At 38.7% G+C, this 22,661-nt stretch overlaps 1 protein-coding gene across 1 annotated transcript in view; it reads right to left on the reverse strand.

Annotated features, from left to right (window-relative positions):
- Positions 1-222: 222 nt before the first annotated feature.
- Positions 223-22,661, reverse strand: part of LOC127853726 (rapamycin-insensitive companion of mTOR-like) — a 78,029-nt gene continuing 55,590 nt past the window's right edge. The window contains exons 26-33 of the mRNA XM_052388469.1: positions 22,481-22,587; positions 20,547-22,187; positions 19,302-19,458; positions 11,420-11,588; positions 10,160-10,291; positions 2,645-2,774; positions 1,220-1,358; positions 223-660 (exon numbers count right to left, since the gene is read on the reverse strand). Coding sequence (XP_052244429.1) covers positions 553-660; positions 1,220-1,358; positions 2,645-2,774; positions 10,160-10,291; positions 11,420-11,588; positions 19,302-19,458; positions 20,547-22,187; positions 22,481-22,587 — 2,583 coding nt within the window. The 3' untranslated portion in view covers positions 223-552. The remainder of the gene's footprint in view (positions 661-1,219; positions 1,359-2,644; positions 2,775-10,159; positions 10,292-11,419; positions 11,589-19,301; positions 19,459-20,546; positions 22,188-22,480; positions 22,588-22,661) is intronic.

A 22,661-nucleotide genomic window follows, 5' to 3' on the forward strand; every position in this document is an offset into this window, starting at 1 on the left:
TAATAATCCCTATAGTTTCAATAGTCTTATAATCCCTATAGTTTCAAGTGTCTAATAATCCCTATAGTTTCAAGTGTCTAATAATCTCTATAGTTTCAAGTGTCTAATAATCCCTATAGTTTCAAGTGTCTAATAATCCCTATAGTTTCAAGTGTCTAATAATCCCTATTGTGTCAAGTGTCTAATAATCCCTATAGTGTCAAGTGTCTAATAATATATAGTTTCAAGTGTCTAATAGTTTTTATAAAGCAAAGAATCAAATCAACACCATAAATCTATAGAATACTAAATTAACCTATGTGGTCTAAATATCAACAACAAAATTTAAGGGCCACGGTAACTCTTTTAAAAAGCCGTGTTAGAACACATGCCTTCCAGTGTATTGTGTTCAAGTTATGGTAAGAAAACAAGGAGCCATAACAACCCTAGAAGATCATACGCCCATTGACATTTACTTTCTAGGTGTCTAATCAATAAAGAGCCATGGTAGCCCAATATGTCCCTTGAACTACACGAGTCCTTCATTGTTGAGTGTCTAAGTATTGGCCAGTGTCAGGAGAACTCCTCGAAGCCATCATACTGCTCTGGTAGAGGTTTATCAATGGAGACCCTGTCTGATGCCTCATCAATACCCAGTGTGTTGAAGGCGTTGGACACCAGCTGAAAACACATACAAAAGACTGCATTGCTGAAAGAAGCTTAATTTAAAATGAGCCTTGCTCTGGAAAAATGGTGTTTAATGTGCATGCTAAAAATGTCGTCCCGTATTAGCCTGTGCATTCCGATCAGGCTAATCGGGGACAACACTTTCCACTTTTTTGTTTTATAAAAGTATGTTCTTAGCAAAAATTTAGTTAAGGCAAAAAGTGTCATCCCTGATTAGCTTGTGGAGATTGCACAGGCTTATCTGGGACGACACTTAACGCACATGCATTAAACTCCTTTTCACAGGCCCCTGAGTGAAAAACAATTCTGGGTCCTCCTGGTCACATAGGAGACATCAGGTACACTACAACATTGCCATCATTATGAGCATTTAATTGCAAGTTTAAACTTTTCAAGATGCCTTCTTATTCATTTAGACAAAACCTATTCCCATTTAAATAGTTTGTTGAAATAAGTTTCGAAGTCAATAACAACATTTAGCAAAAATGTCAAAGTGAACAAGAACAGAGGAAAGTTAAGTAGATAAATGTATATTTGTTGATTCAAAACTTACCTTAGAGATATCAAGATCCTCAAAGAGTTCTTGTATAAATCTGCGCGCTGGAAGCCGGAAAAAGCACGTGGCCAGCAGATGGCTGACATCCGAGTAGAAACACAAGTCTTGGAATGCCCTTGGGAACTTTTGCTTCAAACTGATGGATAAAACATGGGAAAACAGTTAGTTTGCTTTAGAAAGGGGAACTAGTTGACTTGATTCAAACTGAGGCACATAACAGGGGTACCTGTTGGCTAAGTAAGTTGAACGATTGCTTCAAACTGTTGCGTTAAAAAGAGGAGTCAGTCACTGTAGTAAGTTGGAACTTCTGTTTCTAACCGAGGCATAAAATAGGGGAATACTTCTGCTTAGTTAGTGGGAACTTCTGCTTCATTATTATTATTTTGGGATAAAACATGAATCAGTCAACTTATTTAGTTAGAACGTCTGCTTGAAACTAAGGCTTAAAACAGGGGAATCAGTCAACTTATTAACTTTATGTTTCAAAACTACATATAAAATAATGGGAATCAGTCAGCTAGTTAGAGAGAATGTCTGCTTCAAATGGATGGATAAGACAGGAATTAGTCTGTTAAGTTAAAAAAGCGTCTAAGGGACTAAACTAGGTTAGGTTAAAAAAATCATATATACATGTAAATAAACATATTTTGATATATCTACTGCTTAAAACAGATGAAGAAAACAAACAAAAGAAACCGACCAACTGAGTTCAAGTAAAAAAAAAAAGATTTGTACATTTTAGTTCAGGGACCTTGTGCATTCAACTAAGAAGAAATGAGAGCATCTATCAATTTAGTTAGCGCTTCAGCTGTGGCTTTATAAACAAAAGTCCTGAGGTTAAATAATTTTCACCTTTGATCAGTTCTAAGACCAGTATGTTGTAACCACATTGTTATACAAGGGCCATCAAAATGTTCTATTCTACAATCATCAATTTGATTTAACAATGTTTAACTAAATTAATGTAACATTCATTAGAAATTGAATGACAAACAAATAAAATTCTGATAAAAAATATGCATCAAATGGCTTACAAGTTCAAAGTCTTAAACACAAAGTCTTAAACACAGTTAGTTATCTCTAAGCCTTTAAATCATGATTTATTCCATTCCTACACAGCATGAATGTTTCTGTTTTTCATCATCATAAGCACCCTATTTCAAAATTGTAACATAGAAAGTTAGTTAGTCCAGGTATATTTCAATATTTTCTGGAGCCCATCATCATGGGCATTCTCATCTTTGGAGCTCAAAGTCAAAAGATGAGATTAGAGTTTCCACTCAGCTGAGTATTGAGCATTTCAGTCAGTTAAGGGACAATCTCAACTCTCAGCTATAAGAGGGTTAAATCAGACTCAAAACTAAACCTGCAAATTCATTAAATTGATATCCCCCGCCCTGACCCTGGTCCCAGATGTCTCACCTGAGGAGTCCCTGCTCCGCGCCCTTGACCCCCACGGAGCTGCTCAGGTTGATCACAAACCGCAGGAGCTCCTTGCGTACCAACGTACGACCCACATTTGTGTCAAACGTCATCTTCTCTCCTGCTGGTGCTGCAAAACAAGCAACACAGTTTTAAATAATTAACTCTATACCACTCAGATATACATTTTGACGTGTTTCTAGTCCCTTAGTAAATTAAAGACCTTTCTTACTAGATTCAAATTTTAAATCCTGCATTTCAAACCCCAACCCCAAGATACTGACTGACTAGCAGCAAACAGCATAAAACCTGAACAGAGAAACTTGCAGGCTTTCTGGTGTAATGCTAGTTGCATATAACCATTTTTGCCTTGTTTCTGAGCGGGATAACACTATAGGTTTCAATGTTTAAAATTATGTTTTATCTTGTCATCATGCATAAATAGATGAAAGATAGAAAACAACTTCATTAAATTATTTTTGCTTTATTATGGTATAGTGCAATAATCATAAAGAATGCAGCATATCATTAATGACATCTTTTCCTACATTTTTGTGATCTAATTTTATGTTTTTTCAAGCTATTTCATATTTGCATATGTTTAAATTCTTTTTTCTTAAATGGAAATTTTAATTATCGCTGCAACTTAAGAGGTATATACATATACATATTAGCAGTATTGAGCTGTTCTGTTCTTCAATAAATGTTTTGTTATTAAAGATCCTGACACAGGAACAGAGTTCCAGGAAAACCAATCATCGAAATTTGACCATTGACCTTGAGTCACCAGGAATGAATTATGCCTTCAGCAAACTGTGTCAATGACCTTACCATTTATGCCAAGTTTTTTAGCAATTCCTTCGAAGGGTATAAGAGATATGTCGCGGCCACCAATATGGAGACTCAAACCTTTGACCTTGAGCTGTCATGACTTACTCATGTCTTCTGCATGTTGTTTCTATGACCTCAACATTTGAGGCAAATTTCATGAAAATCTGTCAAAGTGTATACAAGATATAGAGTGAACACATAAGTGTTAAGAACAGACTAAAGGAAAAACTAACTGAAGGACTGACAAAGGCCATTCCTATAATATGCCCTGCAGCTTTGCAACTAATATTATATAGAGGATATTTGTTAGAATTGGTGGAGTATTGATTTTAATTCACCAGGGATAATAGAAAATAATACTTTCATGAGTGGTGCAGCCACAAGTGAATTTTGTTTCTATGATCACAAGTGAATTCATATTAATATTCCACTAAATGTGACCAAGATTTATGAAGATTGGCCAATAAATGTGTCCAGCACCCTACATTTTGACCTCACATGACCCAGTTTAGATCCCAGCCAAGAAATATGAGTCAAGATAGTATTGGGACAATGTTCTGACCAAGTTTCATGGAGTTTGGAAAATAATGTGGCCTCTATAGTTTAAACAAGAAAAATGTTGATGAACCATGACGGACCAAATGCAATCACAATAGTTCACCATGAGAATGTTGTTCTCAGGTGAGCTAATGAGAAAAAGCATTTTCAAGCACTTTGAAGTGTAAACAAGAGATGTGTTTGTCTGGAACACAATGCCACCTACTGCGCCGCTTTGAAATTTTTTTGTTGTTGATTATGTCCCTTTAAAAAGTATTACTTCCCTTGTGAAATGATCTGTACCTGCCAAATGATATAATATAGAAATTATATCCCTTAAAAGCTTGTTACTTCCCTTGGATTTTGTGTTTTGACCTTTGACATTGAAGGATGACCTTGAACTTGACGTTTCACCACTTAATGTGCAGCTCCATGAGATACACATGCATGCCAAATATTAAGTTGCTATCTTCAATATTGCAAAAATTGACATTTGACCTTGACCTTTGACCTTGAAGGATGAAATTGACCTTGACCTTTCACCACTCAAAATGTGCAGCTCCATGAGATACACATGCATGTAAAATATCAAGTTGCTATCTTCAATATTGCGAACTTTGACCTTTGACCTTTAAGGATGAACTTGACCTTGACCTTTCACCACTCAAAATGTGCAGCTCCATGAGATACACACACATGCCAAATATCAAGTTGCTATCTTCAATATTTAAAAAGTGATGGCTTATGTTAAAGTTTTTGGACGGACGGACAGACGCCATATATTTGTAATTTGACCTTAAAGGATGACCTTCACCTTCACCTTGAACCTTTCCAAATGTGCAGCTCCATAAGATACACACGCATGCCAAATATCAAGATGCTATCTTCAATATTTAAAAAGTTATGGCCAATGGTAAAGTTTTTGGACGGATGGACAGACGCCATACATGTATATTTGACATTTGACCTTGAAAGATGACCTTGACCTTCACCTTTCACCACTCCAAATGTTAAGCTCCAGAAATACACATGCATGCCAAATATCAAGTTGCAATCTTCAATATAAAAAGCTATGGCCAATGTTAAAGTTTTGGGACGAACGGAATATTTGACATTTAACCTTAAAGAATGACCCTGACCTTCACCTTTCACCACTCAAAATGTTCAGCTCCAGGAGATATACATGCATGCCAAATATCAAGTTTGCATCTTCTATATTTAAAAAGTTATGGCCAATATTACAGTTATCAGACGGACGGAATATTTGACATTTGACCTTGAAGGATGACCTTGACCTTCACCTTTCACCACTCAAAATGTTAAGCTCCATGAGATACACATGCATACCAAATATCAAGTTGCTATTTTCAATAGTGAAAAAGTTATTACCAATGTTAAAGTTTTTGGACGGAATGACAGAAGCCCTATATTAAACATTTGACCTTGAAGGATGACCTTGATCTTCACCTTTTACCACTCAAAATGTGCAGCTCCATGAGATGCACATGCATGCCAAATATCAAGTTGCTATGTTAAATATTGAAAAAGTTTTGACCATTAAAGTTTTCCGACGGAAAAACTGACATACTGATGGACAGTTCAACTTCTGTATGCCACCCTACCGGGGGCATACAAATCTGACCTTATGACATAATCAATAATTAGAGCAGTTCAGAGAAAAGTTTTAGCATGTGCAAGAATGCACACATTAATACAGGTGTCGCAAAATCTTATACAAGCCTGAATGTGACATTATGATGTACATTTCCACAGGGATGCTGTACCATTTGGGTTGAAATTCAAAATAGAGTTCCATAAATTTCAATTTCACCAGAGTGTTAGCAATCTTCAAATGGATTGGGTAACAAATGGGGCTTCTATAGCCCTCAAAAACTTCTTTCAGAATAATCTGCAATTAGGTGTGAATGAGCAAAAAGCATATATCTTAAAGTGAAAACTATGGGCCGCACTCTGTGAAAAGGGGGTTTATTGCATGTGTGTAAAGTGTCCCCCCAGATAAGCCTGTGCTGTTTCTGCCTCAACTGGATTTTTGCTAAGAAGGGACTGTTTGCAAACGAAAAATACCAGAAAAGCAGAAAGTGTTGTCTCTGATTAGCCTGTGCACACTGCAAAGGCTAATCTGGGATGACACTTTACGCACATGCATTAAAACCCCTTTTCCCAGAGCGAGGCTAATATGTATTCGAAAGTATTTACACTCAACTGGAGCCAACACTATAGTTAGACCAGATTTCCTGACAACTATAAACAAAGCTCATCTATCATTAACTGTGGAAACGATTTCTACACAAATAGCAGCCCAGAGGTCATAAATGCAGATATACATGTACCCACAAGATAGGATCGAGAAATAGGAGATATATGCTCAAAAGAATTCTTTGTAAGAGAGAAGAAAAAGTCATGAGATACAAAATATATGCAGGAAAGTCCTTGATTTCAGGAGATACATGTGCAAGAAAGTGTCATGATAAAAGAGATACATGCAAGAAATCTTTTGGTTACACAGGGTTATTTGATCACCGCACATGAGACCGAAAGTTCAGGGGGTTATTTTATCTCCACATTTGAGGCATGATTTGAGAAATACATGCCAGAAATCTTTTGATTACAGGAGGTTATTTCATCTCTGCATATGAGACAGAACGTTCAGGAGGTTATTTCATCTCCACATGTAAGACAGAAAGTTCAGGAGGTTATTTCATCTCCACATGTAAGACAGAAAGTTCAGGAGGCTATTTTATCTCCACATATGAGACAGAATGTTTGCTTCATACGGGCGTGGTCATTGTCAGAGGAGTGGCTAGAGCTCCTGTCACCATCAACACAGCTGATGGTTCGCAGTATTCTCACTCGCCGACCACTTCTGTACATGCGCTGTATGATACCTGTACCAGTCCACTCTTCAGAAAAACGCAAGCCATTGTTAAGATTTAAGCAACATATTTTTTTTTGCATAGGCTTCACTAAAATTGCGAAAAGGTTGCCTTTATTTACAGACAAAATTTGTATTGGTCTTCTTTTTCTACCATTTCTATGATACTTTCTCTGATGCCTAATGAACTGCAACGTCTTGGAGAAACAGCAAGCCATTTTTGCAATTTAAGTTATTGATTGTCTTCACTATATTTGGGAATATCTGAAATTGGTCCATACTGAAACAAATGTATGATCCAGACAAAGTATTGACCATTCACCTTGCACTGTACCCTTAAACTTGGATGTACGGAACAGGATCCTGTGTGTCACATACCAATAAACACTTTTTGCCACTTCAGTGAGGTTATTTGAAAATCTGTCTATGATTATAAAAGTTATGCTGCAGAGTGCAGACAATGTTTTCCGAGTTAAATGCCTTAATTTGACCTTAAAAATTGACCTTGAACCTAGCACCCTAGTTCTTGATCGAGATGTTACAACTAACCATGCTTTATTAAACTCAGCCTATAAGTTACTTGAAAATCCAACCGTGCTGGACAAATTATTAATCCCAACAAAGTAACAAGGATGATTTTTTTAAATATGGTGTTTGATTTTCAATTGTTACCTTGACCTTTGACATGGCCTTGGTCTTACGCACAATGCACAATCACATCATGCTTACCACATTTGCCTAGTTATACGAAAATCCATCCAAGCTCAACAAAGTTATGCTCCTTACTGATGGACTTAGGATGAATTTCTTTTCTTGGACATTAGAATTTTAATTTTGACCTAGTTCTTGCTTGCATCACTTCAGTCCATCATGTTGATTAATTCTACAAATTTATTTGATATTCAATCCATTCTGTAAAAAGTAATGATTTGAACAAAACACATAACAACCTATTTTCTTAATTTGACCTTTGACCTTGAATGGTTACATTGACCTTTGACCTAGTTCTTATTAGCAACATTCTTGTCTTACCATGCTGATCATTCTGCCAAGTTACTTGTAAATCCAACAGAGCGCAATAAATTAATGTTCTGAGGACAAATATTCAATTCAACCCTAAGGTGCTCATCACATGCCCACCCTCACTCCGGTGTTCCTATACTAGGGCTATATTAACGTTTTAAGGAAACCTCAAGCACAGAAAAAGGAAGAAGAGGTTAACAAAATGAACTAGAGCTTTGTCACAGACGTGACGAATACCCCCACATGCCGCATTGACATATAATAATTTGCATGTCGTCTTCACAAAAAACAGCAGACACCATGCTCAATTTTTAAAACACAATAAGTGACCCCTTGCCCTAGTTTTTGACCCAGAAAGGCCCATGTTCTAACTTGGTCTTAAGATCATCTCCATAAAACTTCTGACCAAGTTTGGTGAAGATCGGATGTAAACTACTTGAATTAGAGAGCGGACACCATGCTGAATATTAAAAAATGCACTAAGTGACCCCGTGACCTAGTTTTAGGCACGAAATGGCCTATGTTCAAACTTGTCCTAGAGATCATTTAGATAAAACTTGTGACCAAGTTTGGTGAGGATTGGATGAAAACTACTTGAATTAGAGAGCGGACAACATGGTGAGGTTTAAAACGCACTAAGATACCCCGTGACCTAGTTTTTGACCCCGCATGACCCATATTCAACCTTGACCTAGACATCATCTAGATACAACTTCTGACCAAGTTTGGTGAAGATTGGATGAAAACTACTTGAATTAGAGAGCGGACAACATTGTGATGTTTAATACGCACTAAGTGACCCCATGACCTTGTTTTTGACCCGGCATGACCCATATTCAAACTTGCCCTAGACATTATCAAGATACAACTTCTGACCAATTTTGGTGAAGATTGGATAAAAACTACTTGAATTAGAGAGCGGACAACATGGTGACGTTTAAAACGCACTAAGTGACCCCGTGACCTAGATTTTGACCCGCCATGGCCCATGTTCGAACTTGACCTACACATCATCTAGTTACAACTTCTGACCAAGTGTGTTGAAGATCGGATTTAATTTACTTGAAATAGAGAGCGGACACCATGCTCAATGTGTAAAAGTACTAAGTGACCCTGTGACCTGATTTTGATCTGGCATGGCCCATGTTCGAACTTGGCCTTCAGATCATCTAGATAAAACTTCTGACCAAGTTTGGTGAAGATCGGATGAAAACTACTTAAATAAGAGAGAGGACACCATGCTGAATGTTAAAAAACCCACTTAGTGACCCCCTGACCTAGTTTTTGACCCGGCAAGGCCCATGTTCGAACTTGGCCTTAAGATCATCTAGGTACAATTTCTGACCAAGTTTGGTGAAGATCGGATGAAAACTACTTGAATTAGAGAGCGTACACTTAATACGGACCAACAGACAGACCGCCAGACAGACCGACCGACAGACAGACAAGTTCACTCCTATATACCCCCCCCCCCAAACTTCGTTTGTGGGGGTATTATTATTCAAGTAGCTGATACATACATCAATTTTAATTTATACTAATTTTATTGGGAATATTTGCATAATATGTATATCAAAATTTCATAACTGCAGCATTGAAAAAGCAACACATGATAATAACAATCTATTTCTTTTGTGTACGGTTGAAACAATGCAAAAAGCAACTAACATGCATACATAAAATTTTGTTTGGATTCTGGCAGCACTAGGGCAGATATATTCAAGGATAGATAGAGCTAAACACTTTGTAGGTAAGCACTTATAGCAAAACAATAACATGTGAGGAAAAAAACAACAACATAACTATGATAACATAAATATATCATCACAACTTAAAATCACACAACCTACTAAGCAAATTAAATCAACAGCATTTTACATCAAACAGGCATAAAAGTGGATGTGGACCTAAAGTGTCGACCCAGATTGGATTTTTGCTAAGAGGAGACTTTATTTGTACAAAAAATTCCATAAAAGCCGACAGCGTCATCCCTGATTAGCCTGTGCAGACTGCACAGGGTAATCTAGGACGACACTTAACGCACATGCATTATGCCCAGTTTTCTCAAAACACGACTCATATATAACATACAAAAGCAAAACAACCCACATTTGACCATTCACGGCGGTTTTGTTATATGAATATTAGTATTTTTAACTACTATCCTACTTACCACGATCTTTTTTTAAACGTCATGTAACTTTACACATTATTTTTTTAACCCAATTTACCTTCTATGGTCTCTGTTGGCTTTTCTTCCCGCATTCCCCGACACTGTATGCATACGTCCACATTGTGTTCACTGGACAGAGGCTGGGGACTCACCTCCATAGTGGAATGTGACCTTGACCTTGAACCTTCCACTGAAAATATAAAAGGACACTTCTAAGTTAGCAGTTGCTTAATAAGAAAATGTTAAATTAAAGGACAAAAATATACTGAATAAAAAACAAAGTGCTGTTCTGTCCTGAAAATGATAAAAATGTTTAAGTTATCTGCTTACTAAAATTAACATTTTCCACATTTTAAAGACCAGTAGGCTTCATGTTATAGAGAACCAAACTTATCTGTTGAGAAATAAATGATGTTTAGAAAATCTACATCTTTAAGAAAACAGCAAGAAAATATCATTCTACAAGTTGGTAGCAGACCCTATATTTGAAAATCATGCTCATAAGGATGCTCATTACATTTGCAATCATAACTATAGCTTTGTCCCATACATGACTAATACATCCTCACCGCTTTGTGAGGGCAAATAACTCAAAATTGTAAGGATTATTGGGCATGAAAAAGTGTCTTCCACATCTGAACTTCATGCTGATGCCATATGTCAAGTTTCTATGCAATCGCTCCAGAAAGGTGGAAGACGTTCACAAACTTATAACATTTAATGCTGACAGAGCAAGTTAAGAAATCTTCAAGCCTAAGTGGATTTAAGGTCAGTGTTGCTTTTCATCAAATTTTGGGAATGGGGCCGGAGACATTTGGATTGTGAAAATTGGTTATGTTTTGACCAAAAAAAAAAGAAATTGGTGTTGTTGGTTTTTTTAGTTTAAAAATACTTAATTATTGACAATACAATTTTTTTCCAATATTATGCTTAATAAGTTTGAACTTATAGAGCTGGATAAGGAGAATAAATAAATGTTATGTACATAGATTTTTTTTTTATTCTTGGCTGTCATTAACCCTTTCAGTGCGGGAACCGAATTTTGAAGGCCTTTGCAAACAGTTAGGATCCAGATGAGACGCCACAGAATGTGGCGTCTCATCAGGATCCAAACTGTTTGCTATTCTGATAGTATTCTTTGAAAAAAATCGAAGAAAATGCTTATTATAGAAATTCAGCAGACGACATTTTAGCAGACAATAAATTTCCCAGCATGCAAAGGGTTAAAGAAAAATAGACACTTTTTGACAATGAGAATGGGGCCAAATATGTGCCCCAATTTTATATAAAAAACCACCCTAGCAAACTGTACACTCACCATCCAGTTCTTGTCTGTAGCTGAATTCCAGGCCGCTGGTGTTACGCCGAACCTCAGATGTTGCACTGTCGTTCACAGAATTAGCACGAGAAAAGCGGTTCTGGTTGAAGGACTCTGACCGGGAAACATTTCCACCAAACACTGAGTGGCTATCGTCAGATTCACTGGTCTGAATACATGCAGATTATCTTGTAAGTCTTATTTAATAAATATTTATTAATTTCAGACTCACAATAACAGTATAGTATGTGTACATTATCGCCACATTATAACAAAACAGGCATATTTCTTCATGACAATTGAGATTATCCCACTTGAAATAAACCCCTTAATTTAAAGGTGGCAATATGCTATTTATACATATTTCTTCATGACAATTGAGATTATCACACTTGAGATAAACCCCACAATTTAAAGGTGGCAATATGCTATTTATTTATATGCTGCATTTTATCCTTTTGGGCTACAGCCTGGAATTTTGCCAATAACAAATTAAATATAAAATCTATATTTAGATATATATTTGCATTATTTACCCTTTCCCCATCAAAAGCAAAGTGAAAATGGCTTTATCAACAAGCATAAAACCAGAACAGCCATGAGTAACTCGCGGTCTTTTCAGTTATTTTTTGCTGTTTGCTGCTCATCAGTATCTAAGGGTTGGAAATGAAGCCTTTAAAACTTGCATTAATAAGGGGTAAAGGGTAAACAAATGCTGTTGCTGTAAGTGGCAAATGCGCCTTAAATGTCATATTAAGTGTAATTTTAAACCAAAAGTATAATTTTGACAGTAAAACTTATGAAAAACTTATACATTTCAATCAAAGCTCTTCTATAAAAGCTTCATATTCACAACCAAGCCATTTTTGTTCAATGGAAGTACAGGTCCCAGCTTTTGCAAATCCACCCTAACCATTTTGAGCATCACAAACAACTACGACATTTGTTAACATTTGATGACCTCAATAATTAACTCACCTAAAATATCAAGAAATGAGAAGTCAGGGTTTATTTGAATTTCTTTTTCCTCAGTTAAAACATTATAATTGCAAGTCTAAGAGCGAGCTAAGAAATTAAGTCATATGGCATGACACTGGATACGCAGGAAATCTTATGAACTGAAAACAGAATATTTGCATTTAGTGAAGAACCCAGCACCTCTTTTCACAGGAGATAATAGTTTGTATCATAAAAAATATATTTTGGAGTCAAGTTACTGATATTGTTGGAATCAAAATGATACAAGGCAGATCATTTGCAGTAGTCGAAAGTGAGAAAATGACAAAATGATTGCACTTAACCCTTTGCATGCTGGGAAATTTGTTGTCTGCTAAAACAAATTTTTAAAATAAAATTCATTTTAATTATTAAATACTTACCTGTTATCGTATGCTTATACTTTCCAAGGGGAAATAACTCATCCGGAATTTTAACTGGGAATCCGCCACCTCAATACCGTAATACAGGCCAGGTTAAACATAGTGCAATGCAACCTAGCCAAAAATCGGTAACCAACCCTCAATATTCTTTCAATATATATACAAAAATATTAATCGAATAGCGGGGTGGGAGGTGGGACTTACCGATAACAGGTAAGTATTTAATAATTAAAATGAATTTTATTTTAAAAATTTGTTTTAATGTCATAAATACTGACCTGTTATCGTATGCTGATTTTGCAGCTGCGGTGGGAAGGTTCGTATATATTTTCCCAACACAGTAGAACCCATAAACAGGGTTATCAGCTAATGATATCAAGTAATCTTCGTTAAAACGGTATTAATTATGACTTCTCGGACAGAGTAATATGTCTATGTCGTAAAGAAGACACTACCGTTAGTGAAACCACAACAAGCCCAAACGTATACAAATTGTATTGTTGGCACTTCAGAAAACGAAGATAAAAAGATGACAAGGTGGTCGGATTCCTCCAGTAAACAGCTTAGAGCACGTCAAAAAGTGGGGTGTGATTAATATATGCCCACAAAACAGACAGAGCTCTTAATTCATGCGGTCAGATCCTAAAAAGGAATGAATCCTTAGATAGGATAAGATTAACTTTCCTTAGTCGAGGTCTAACCCCGAGAAATAGAAGCCGCAGACACATCTCCCCCCCCCCTTTTTTTGGGGAAATGAAGAGTGTCTTTGAGAACCTCGAATGGACTTCTGACTAACACTGCTGAGATAGAACTTCAAAGCCCTGATTGCCCAAAGAAGTTTATCCTCATCTTCATGACTACCAGTTTAAGAAAACTTGGAAACTTGAAGGTAGAAGCCATATAGAGGACTTGATATTAAGCAAGGAATCCTGGCTGACACAACAAAGTGAAAACGACAATAGATCCAACTGGAATTGGTCGTATTCAACAGAAAAAGCATGAATTTCACTTCTCCGTATGGTAAAAGCCATAATAAGAAGGAAAACCGTCTTAAAATTATATTGGAACTGTTAATAAGCCTGATGAAAAAGGTTCATAGGGAGCTCATTAAGCATCCCAACATGTTACACAAGTCAAAACCGCTTCAGAAGGTAAAGGAACGAAAAACATAGTGTTGACGTTCCATAGTTTGGATCAGTTCCAAAATAGGTAAGACAGCACAGAGTTGCGATGACTTACACAAAACAAGGTATACGAAAGCATAATCTCTATCCTTTGATGAAGAAAAGAACAAATTTCTTATCATCAAGAAAAAGATGAGAAAAACCTCTATGTATCTAGCAGAGTGATTAAGGTAATAACTATGCTCTCAATTACCCAGTAAAAAATGAATTTCCATAGAACCTTTATACAGTTCTGATGGAATTATCCTTGCACAAGTAACAAGGATTGAAACTCTAACAGAAAAACGTTCTTCTGTAGAGATAACTAAAAGTTATTAATGGCCAGACATGAAGTGGCACATGTTTGGATCAGTAAAAATATGTCTCAGTGAGATATGATATTTGACCTGTGAAGAAGTTTCCTGAAAATAATTGTACAGGAGACTTAAAAGGTCGTAGAACCATAATCCCATGGTTCATTACGTATATTTCATGAAATTATGGCAAAAACTCAGTTATTGCAAAAACTCACCAAGAAGGCAAGATATTCCAGTTTATGTCAATGGACGAATGTATAACAATCGCACACCCTGCTGGATCGATTTCTGTGAACTGCATTGTTGACGTTGTTCAGCATACCGGTATACACTGCGATATACGATCGCATAACGCTAATAACTAGCGTTTGATGATAAACAACATTCTTTGATATACTATGTACACCATGCAATTCGTCTGCAACTTCACTGCCGCGCATGCGCGATTACATTATTGAACCCAACGGAAAAATAATTCGAAAGAAAGAACTGCAGGACAAAAGGTCCAACAGGGCGTTGAGACGAACTGGTATGAGAAAGACGATAGAGAAAAATTGTTGTTCTTGCAAAGAACGAATAAGTTCCTGATTTCCAGTTACAAGGAGTGATAATATGACCACCTCCGTGTCTGTAAGTAAACCACGACCGATGTGTGATAGTTGAAACCATCACAAAGGAATCGTGAAAATGTGTTGTAAATGAAAAACAGCTAAAAAGAATTTTCGCTTTTCAAGATGTAGATGTGCAGGTGATATTCGTTAGGATACCACATAATTGAGAAAATAAAGATATGTTGTTCTATGTGATCGTCCATAACCTTATCTGCTCACATCTGTATAAGATGTAAGGAAGGTTGTGGTAGAATAAACTATATTCTTGCCAAGATAATCTTCTAGTGTAGACACCACTGAATAGTGGTAAATAATGACAAAAAGATGGAAATCTGTGTCATTAAATAATCCCGAGATTAATACAATTATCTTAAAAATAAAGCTGAAACGGACGTAAGAAAAGACGTCTCAGCAGAAGGACCGGTGACCGGACCGGTAAATACCGACCGGTGACCGGAACCATTTGTCAAGGATGGGTGGGCAAAGAAACCACGGCAAGCCGAACTTTCCCACTCCAAACACACTTGAAAATTGGTAGAATAGGACAGTGTTTAACACTTATAAGTTAATGACCTATCTACAGAATATAGCCTCTTCTTGAACCAATAACAGGCGCCTTTAAAATCCTGGATAATACAGGTCGCGAAGTCATCGATTTGCGAAGTACGGAAATATGATTGATAGTGGTACCTCCGGAATCGGAGGTGTGATGGCAGAAAAAAGGTGAAAACCCTAGGGGTAACCTTAAGCGGGTCCACGCTTGCCGGTAGAATGCATGGAAGTCTTAAATTCTGACTTGATTAATCCATTTACTTCAAGACTTCTAACCTAGACGAATTCCGAAAGGAATACGACCAGTTATAGGAAGACGGCCTGTTATGGCCAGAAGTGTAATAGAAGAATAACTTTAAGATGAGGTCCCTCCAGATCCTAGGATCTAATATCTGAGTTCAATAGGTCCTAAGCCATCTACAAGACTGTAGCCGCTATGCGGTCAATCTGATAGGCAATCCTATGTATCAGAACTCTTGTTGATTCCAGTAGCTTGAAAATATGCACTGCCGTAGGAGCAATAGAAAAGCAGAAGTCGATACAAATGTCGTCTTGCTAATCCTGCTAGCGTCATTAATGTGTCCCAACTGTTCCGTGACACTGACTGCAAAGTCTGTAGCCGACAGGTAAAGGCGGTTAAAACAATTCATCCTTCGGGTCTCGAACATAAATTAATAGAGGTCAAATAGTAATGTTCGACCTCAATGCTAATCTCCGAGCCCACTTCAGCCGATCTATCTGCAAGACCAGTAGTCTGCATGTAGCCGGTTGAGATAGAAGTACAAATAACAGATATAGCATGATTTGGTGACCGTCGCCAGTAGAAAATCAGTATTGAAAAACACAAAAAGTCATGTAGATTGTTGAATCCATAAAATATAGTATTCAATACAATCATAGCCAGGGGTATACAACTATGTAATGTAGACGATACCCGTGATACTAAAAATTGACCGATGAAAACACAGTGGAATACCGGTAATTGGTAAGTGGTGACCGAACCGGACCGGTCAATGACCGGTAACTGTAGCCCGGTGAACGGACCAGTCATAATATGACCGGTGACGTTACCAGTTAAAGACCGAAAAATGGTGGAATCCATATGGTCTGTTATCAATGTCAAGCACTGCTCGGAAAAGAAGATCATGCCAAAAAAAAAAAAAAAAAAAAAAAAAAAAAAATCCAATCCGATGGCGATGAGACATCACTTATTCTGACCGGTGATCAGTGATCGGTGATATGACCGATGAATGGTGACCGATGTCCGGTGATCGGGACCGGTATAATATAACTGCGTCAGAATGGAAATATCTGGTGCAGAAGAATGACCATCCACGAAGTCATCTGATAATGTTAACCGGAAAACAACGGTAGATTATCAGTATTAATAGGCATAAGTGTCCTTGTAGTCGTAGTGGAGAAAAGAACAGCTTATCCCGAAGCCTGAATGTTAAACGAACTAGTGTTCGTATACAACTACGGCTCGGTGACTGCAACATGTGTGGATGCCATTAGAAGAACCATCACACGTGGAATGGAGACATGATATTCCTAAAGGAATAAAATGGAGAACGTCGATATGACCAGTAGGTTCATTAACGCCTACGTGAGAAGTGGCGACATCCATATAACTTCGATGCCGAAATATTGTTCGGCTACGCTGGAAATATTGTCATCTACAATATTGTCTCCGTGAGCATTGACATGATCGCTTACGAGCGTATCAACGCCGAGAACTGCTCAATGAAGGAGAGGTATGTTCGATAAATATCCAGTGGTGCTCAATGCAGTCCGCTGATGTCTACGTGAAGGTTGACGACGTCCTCGTTTCCTGCGATGTCGAGATCTGGATCGGCCGAGATGTGGATCGGCTGCGATGAGACCGAGATCTTCTAGAATAACGTCTCCGTGAGTGACGACGTGATCGCTTACGAGAGCCGCGACGATGAGAACTGCTCGACGAAGAAGAGCGTGTCCGATGTCTAATCCTTGATGAAGACGATGTATTCAACGAAGAATAGGAGAATAATTCAATGAAGAAGACCGAGTTCTTCTTCTTGACCGGTGACTGGTGTTATCGGTGGCAGGCCTAACTGATGACTGTTGACCGGTGACCGGAGCGGTGATCAATGACCGGACCGGTGACCGGACCGGACCGTTGACATGACCGGACCGGTGACATGACCGGTGACCGGACCGGACCGGTGACATGACCGGTGACCGGACCGGTGACATGACCGGTGACATGACCGGTGACCGGACCGGACCGGTGACCGGACCGGTGATCAATGACCGGACCGGTGACCGGACCGGACCGGTGACCGGACCGGTGACATGACCGGTGACCGGACCGGTGACATGACCGGTGACCGGACCGGACCGGTGATCAATGACCGGACCGGTGACCGGACCGGACCGGTGACCGGACTGGACCGGTGACCGGACCGGACCGGTGACATGACCGGTGACCGGACCGGTGACCGGACCGGACCGGTGACCGGACCGGTGATCAATGACCGGACCGGACCGGTGACATGACCGGTGACCGGACCGGCCGGTCAGACGTCGATCAATGGTCCGTGATCAACGTCCCCGGTGACGTACCGGTCATATCATGACCAGTGTTGTCACCGGATAATGACCGTATGGCGGATGCCAAATGGTCCGGCATTGGTCGATGTCCTTGACCAATGCCATCGGGCAAAGACCGGCTGACGGGTGTCGCCATATGGTCTGATGTTGACCGACTGTCTAAGAGACTTAGCATAGTACGGTCGCGATCGTGCCCGATACCCGGTGACTGATACTGCAACTATCATCCATGATCTGCGAAGTCACCGGGTATTTATCCACTCTTGTTTCTGCGACCATCATGTAGTCGAATATATGAAAAACAAGAGCAAAGCATATTCAACCATAAACTGGTCACAGACCAGATTATCATACGGCACATAAAATCATTATTTGACCATAATGAAAATTATAATAATACTGCCGTAGATCATAAATTAAACAAAAGTTTAATTCAAAACAGATGAAAAATAAAATGACGATCAATTAGATTGTCATACGGAACGTTAAAATCATTATTGCACACAATGGCAAATGATAAACAATCTGTCAATAGAAGAACACGCTTTGCACGATCTCGTAACACATTAGAAGAACATGCTTTGCACGTTCTAGCAATGTATTAGAAGAGCACGTTTTGCACGTGGTCGTTCGCGCCTGAAAACACCCAGCATGGTAGAAATAAACCATTGTTCGATAAAAACAAGCATGGCTTACCTTTTACAAATGAAACAAAATCCATTAAATCCACACAAATTAATCCAATGAGAAATAAAAAGATAAATAACACAATTTATCTATTCAAAACCCCAATCAACCAAGTGAAAAACAATATTTTAATTCAGAGCCGTAAAAGACACGTATACACCTGGTTGATCCGGAAAGAATATTGAAGGTTGGTTACCGATTTTTGGCTAGGTTGCATTGCACTATGTTTAACCTGGCCTGTATTACGGTATTGAGGTGGCGGATTCCCAGTTAAAATTCCGGATGAGTTATTTCCCCTTGGAAAGTATAAGCATACGATAACAGGTCAGTATTTATGACATTAAAATGTCGTCTGCTGAATTTTTAAAATTAGCAGTTTCTTCGATTTTTTTCAAAGAATACTATCAGAATAGCAAACAGTTTGGATCCTGATGAGACGCCACGTTTTGTGGCGTCTCATCTGGATCCAAACTGTTTGCAAAGGCCTTCAAAATTCGGTTCCCGCACTGAAAGGGTTAAAAAGGCAGGATTCTTCTTCAATCAAAATACCTGAGATCTATAACTTTACTCTAGACACCAACCTCAAATATCATGTTTATGTCGACAGGCAGTGAGAGCCCCATGAACTCTGCCATGCCGGTGTGGGGGCGCTGCTGGTAGAGTCGAGCCTTGGGCTGATGGGCCGCAGGGTTGTCAAGGTCACTCAGGGAGACTCCACTAAGGTTGTAGGTGAGTAGGCTGAAACAGAGAGGTAACTGAGGGGTACAATACAATTGATGTCCAACCTGGGGATTTTCTGCTATGTTAAAAAGGCCGAAAAATGAATTGATTCCAAATCATACGGACCCGATTCCAAACAAAATTGTATTTTTTTACCCAATTAAAAACAAATATGTATACTGGTGGCCATGTTTTAAAAGCAACCAAAACCATTTTCGAACTCATCCAAGATATCATTGGGACAAATATTCTGAGCAAGTTTCATGAAGATCAGAAAATAAATGTGGCCTCTAGAGTGTTACCGGTAACAAGTTTTTACTTTAGCCATCTAAGGAAAAATGCCCCGCCCCCTGGCGGCCATGTTCTTCAACCAACCAGTATCATTTTCGAACTAGTCCAAGATATTATTGGGATGAATCTTCTGACCAAGTTTCATGAAGATCAGACAATAAATGTGGCCTCTATAGTGTAAACAAGATTTTACTATAGCCATATATAGCCATATAAGGAAAAATGCCCCGCCCCTTGGCAGCCATGTTTTTCAAGCAAACATTACCATTTTCAAACTCATCCAAGATATCATTGAGATCAATCTTCTGACCAAATTTCATGAAGATTGGACAATAAATGTGGCCTTTAGAGAATTAACAAGGCAAATGTTGACGCCGCACACACATGACGGACAAAAGGCGATCACAAAAGCTCACCATGAGCACGTTGTGCTCAGGTGAGCTAAAAACACGGGATACTGCCATTCAGAACATCATTTCACTAATTGGACATATGTTAGGTATGATTCTTAAACAAGCGTTTTGATTTTTTTGGAACGCCTAATGTTAATTTGCGAGCATGGCAACTATCTTACAAGTCTTAAGTCATTTACAAGGGCTTATGGACACCAGTTTATCAGTGAGCAGACTCTGAAGTCTAAGTCTTTAATGACTTAGTAGTTATTTTACAGACACTGTATTTCCAAGTAAAACTTTAATCTACAACCCGGCTACATGTATTTCACGACAATTACACATTACACCAATATTTCAAATTTCCCTTTACAAAGCAAGAAAGCCTGCCAATTTACATAAATTGTATAAATATTTGTCCACCTAGTAGGCCGCTGCTTGTAGGTACTGTCGATACTGGGTCTTCGATTGAGACTCGTTGAGCTGCCATACAGCATGTTTAGTCCCATGTCTGACTCGTTATCCATGCTGATCTGCCTCGCATTCCTCAGATTCCTCAACGTTGCATACCCCATGGCGTCTCGAGCTGTAGTGTACATGATGGCATTATCTGAGTAATCAAAGCTCGTAGCAATACCCGCCGATGGACTAGACTGTCTTCGAAAACTGGGCACCCGAGATAAATGCGAAATCTTGCGCATTATAACAGAATGATGCATGCGCTCCTGGAGTTCCGGTTTGTCCTTCCGCCTCATCTCAACCTCGAAATGTTCCAGGTTTTCTAGAGAATGTGAACTGGGAATGGGACTCAAAGATGACATGCCCTCTACTACCCCATGTAGACCAGAATCATACGAACCAACACCGCTTGTGGTTGAGTCAGTGTTAAAGCTGTCAGTGCGTGATTTAGTACTATTGGTTGTTTGAGAACTGTCACTTCCATTGCTTTTTTCCCGTATTAAACTCACAGCACTTTTTCGAACACTGTTTTCTGTTGGTAAACTTTTACTACCCTGTTCAATATCCACAGGGTACGCCATTTTAAAAGAGGAATTTTCCAATGGTTCACTACGTGTGGTTTCAATGTGACCATCAGGTGTCCGAGAATCACTCATCTGTTCAATAACCTGATTCTCTGAATCTGTAACACTTATTTGAATATCACTTTCAGAATAATGTTGATGGTTAATAATTTGATCGCATTCATTTAATGACACAGGCACCACATCATTTAGTATATGTTCTTTTTGTATAAGATTTTTTTCTATATGTTGTTGATTAAAATTAATAACACCTGTAAATTTCACTACACTTGTTTTGTCTTCACTAAAATGTTCAACTGTTTCTGGAGAAAGATTGCCAGTTTCATCCTTAACATATTGCTTATTGAAACTACTATCTACATTGTTATTCGCTGCCACAGTAGCATGATCACCAATATCACTACTAGAACCATCTACAGGTATATTTGCTGAAAGACTTCTCTCTGGCCTCTCGCTCGATATACTCAACAGATCACCTGTGGAGGCTGATAAATGCTCCACACTCTGAGTCCTGCCCTTAATCTCAACTCCTCTGGATGCACCCCTGAATGTCTGTGACCTAGGAGGCAGCATGTAGCTCTTGGAACCTGACCCAGTCTGATACATTGAACTACTTTTCAATCGTCCCCTCAGGGACCTCAAATCCGGGCTATAATTTCCAGGTCCCTTCGGTTTCACAAGCATCTGAATACCTGATTCGCAATCCGACTCCTCATCAACATTTTCCGCCTCACCGACACCACCATTGGGCCTATCAGAGTTACCAATTTTCATTTTGAATCGCTCTTCAACAATGAAATCCAGGCTGCTGGGACTGTTGAGTTCGAGCCTCGAGTGACTGTGCTGAAAGCAAGCCTCTGTCTGGGCCTCATCTAGCGCGTCATCTAGCAGCACGGTGTGGTCCTCCACGAGAGGCCAGCGCTCAGAGCGGTTGTTCCAGCGTGACTCCCAGCCATACTGAGACAGCAGTTCCGCCCCCTCCCTTGTGCTGGAGACCAGGCCAAGGACAAAAAATGCCGTCCTGTAAATGTACAGTAGTGTTTTTTCACCTTTCTGGGAATGGGGCTGGGGCCCTTTGGATTTGGAAAAAATGTGTCTTTTTACTAAAATTTGGAAATAAGTGTACATTAATGTTTGTTAAAAACTACTTTTAAATTGGGAATAATTTTGATTCAATATTATATTTCATAAGGTTCAACATATATAAAAAGCCTATAAACTTTTATTTTAAAATTTCAGATAGGCAATCCAAATCCTAAGATGGCAAATTGCGTTACGTTCTGTGCTTATGCAATGAAATATTAGACTGCTAACCCCCGTATGGAGTAGACGCTGCACTCCTCTGCCTTACGTATGATCTCTGGAACAATGGTCTCCTCCTTCAGCCAACCTACGCCCCACGATGACATACTGATGTTGCCCTGGTAACAAAATAACAACTTAAGTAGTTCACATTTCTGCATAACTTACATTTTATATTTCAATGAAACAGGTT

This window comes from Dreissena polymorpha, chromosome 12 (genome assembly GCF_020536995.1).
Source record: "Dreissena polymorpha isolate Duluth1 chromosome 12, UMN_Dpol_1.0, whole genome shotgun sequence".
In the NCBI taxonomy this organism is placed as follows: Eukaryota; Metazoa; Mollusca; class Bivalvia; order Myida; family Dreissenidae; genus Dreissena; species Dreissena polymorpha.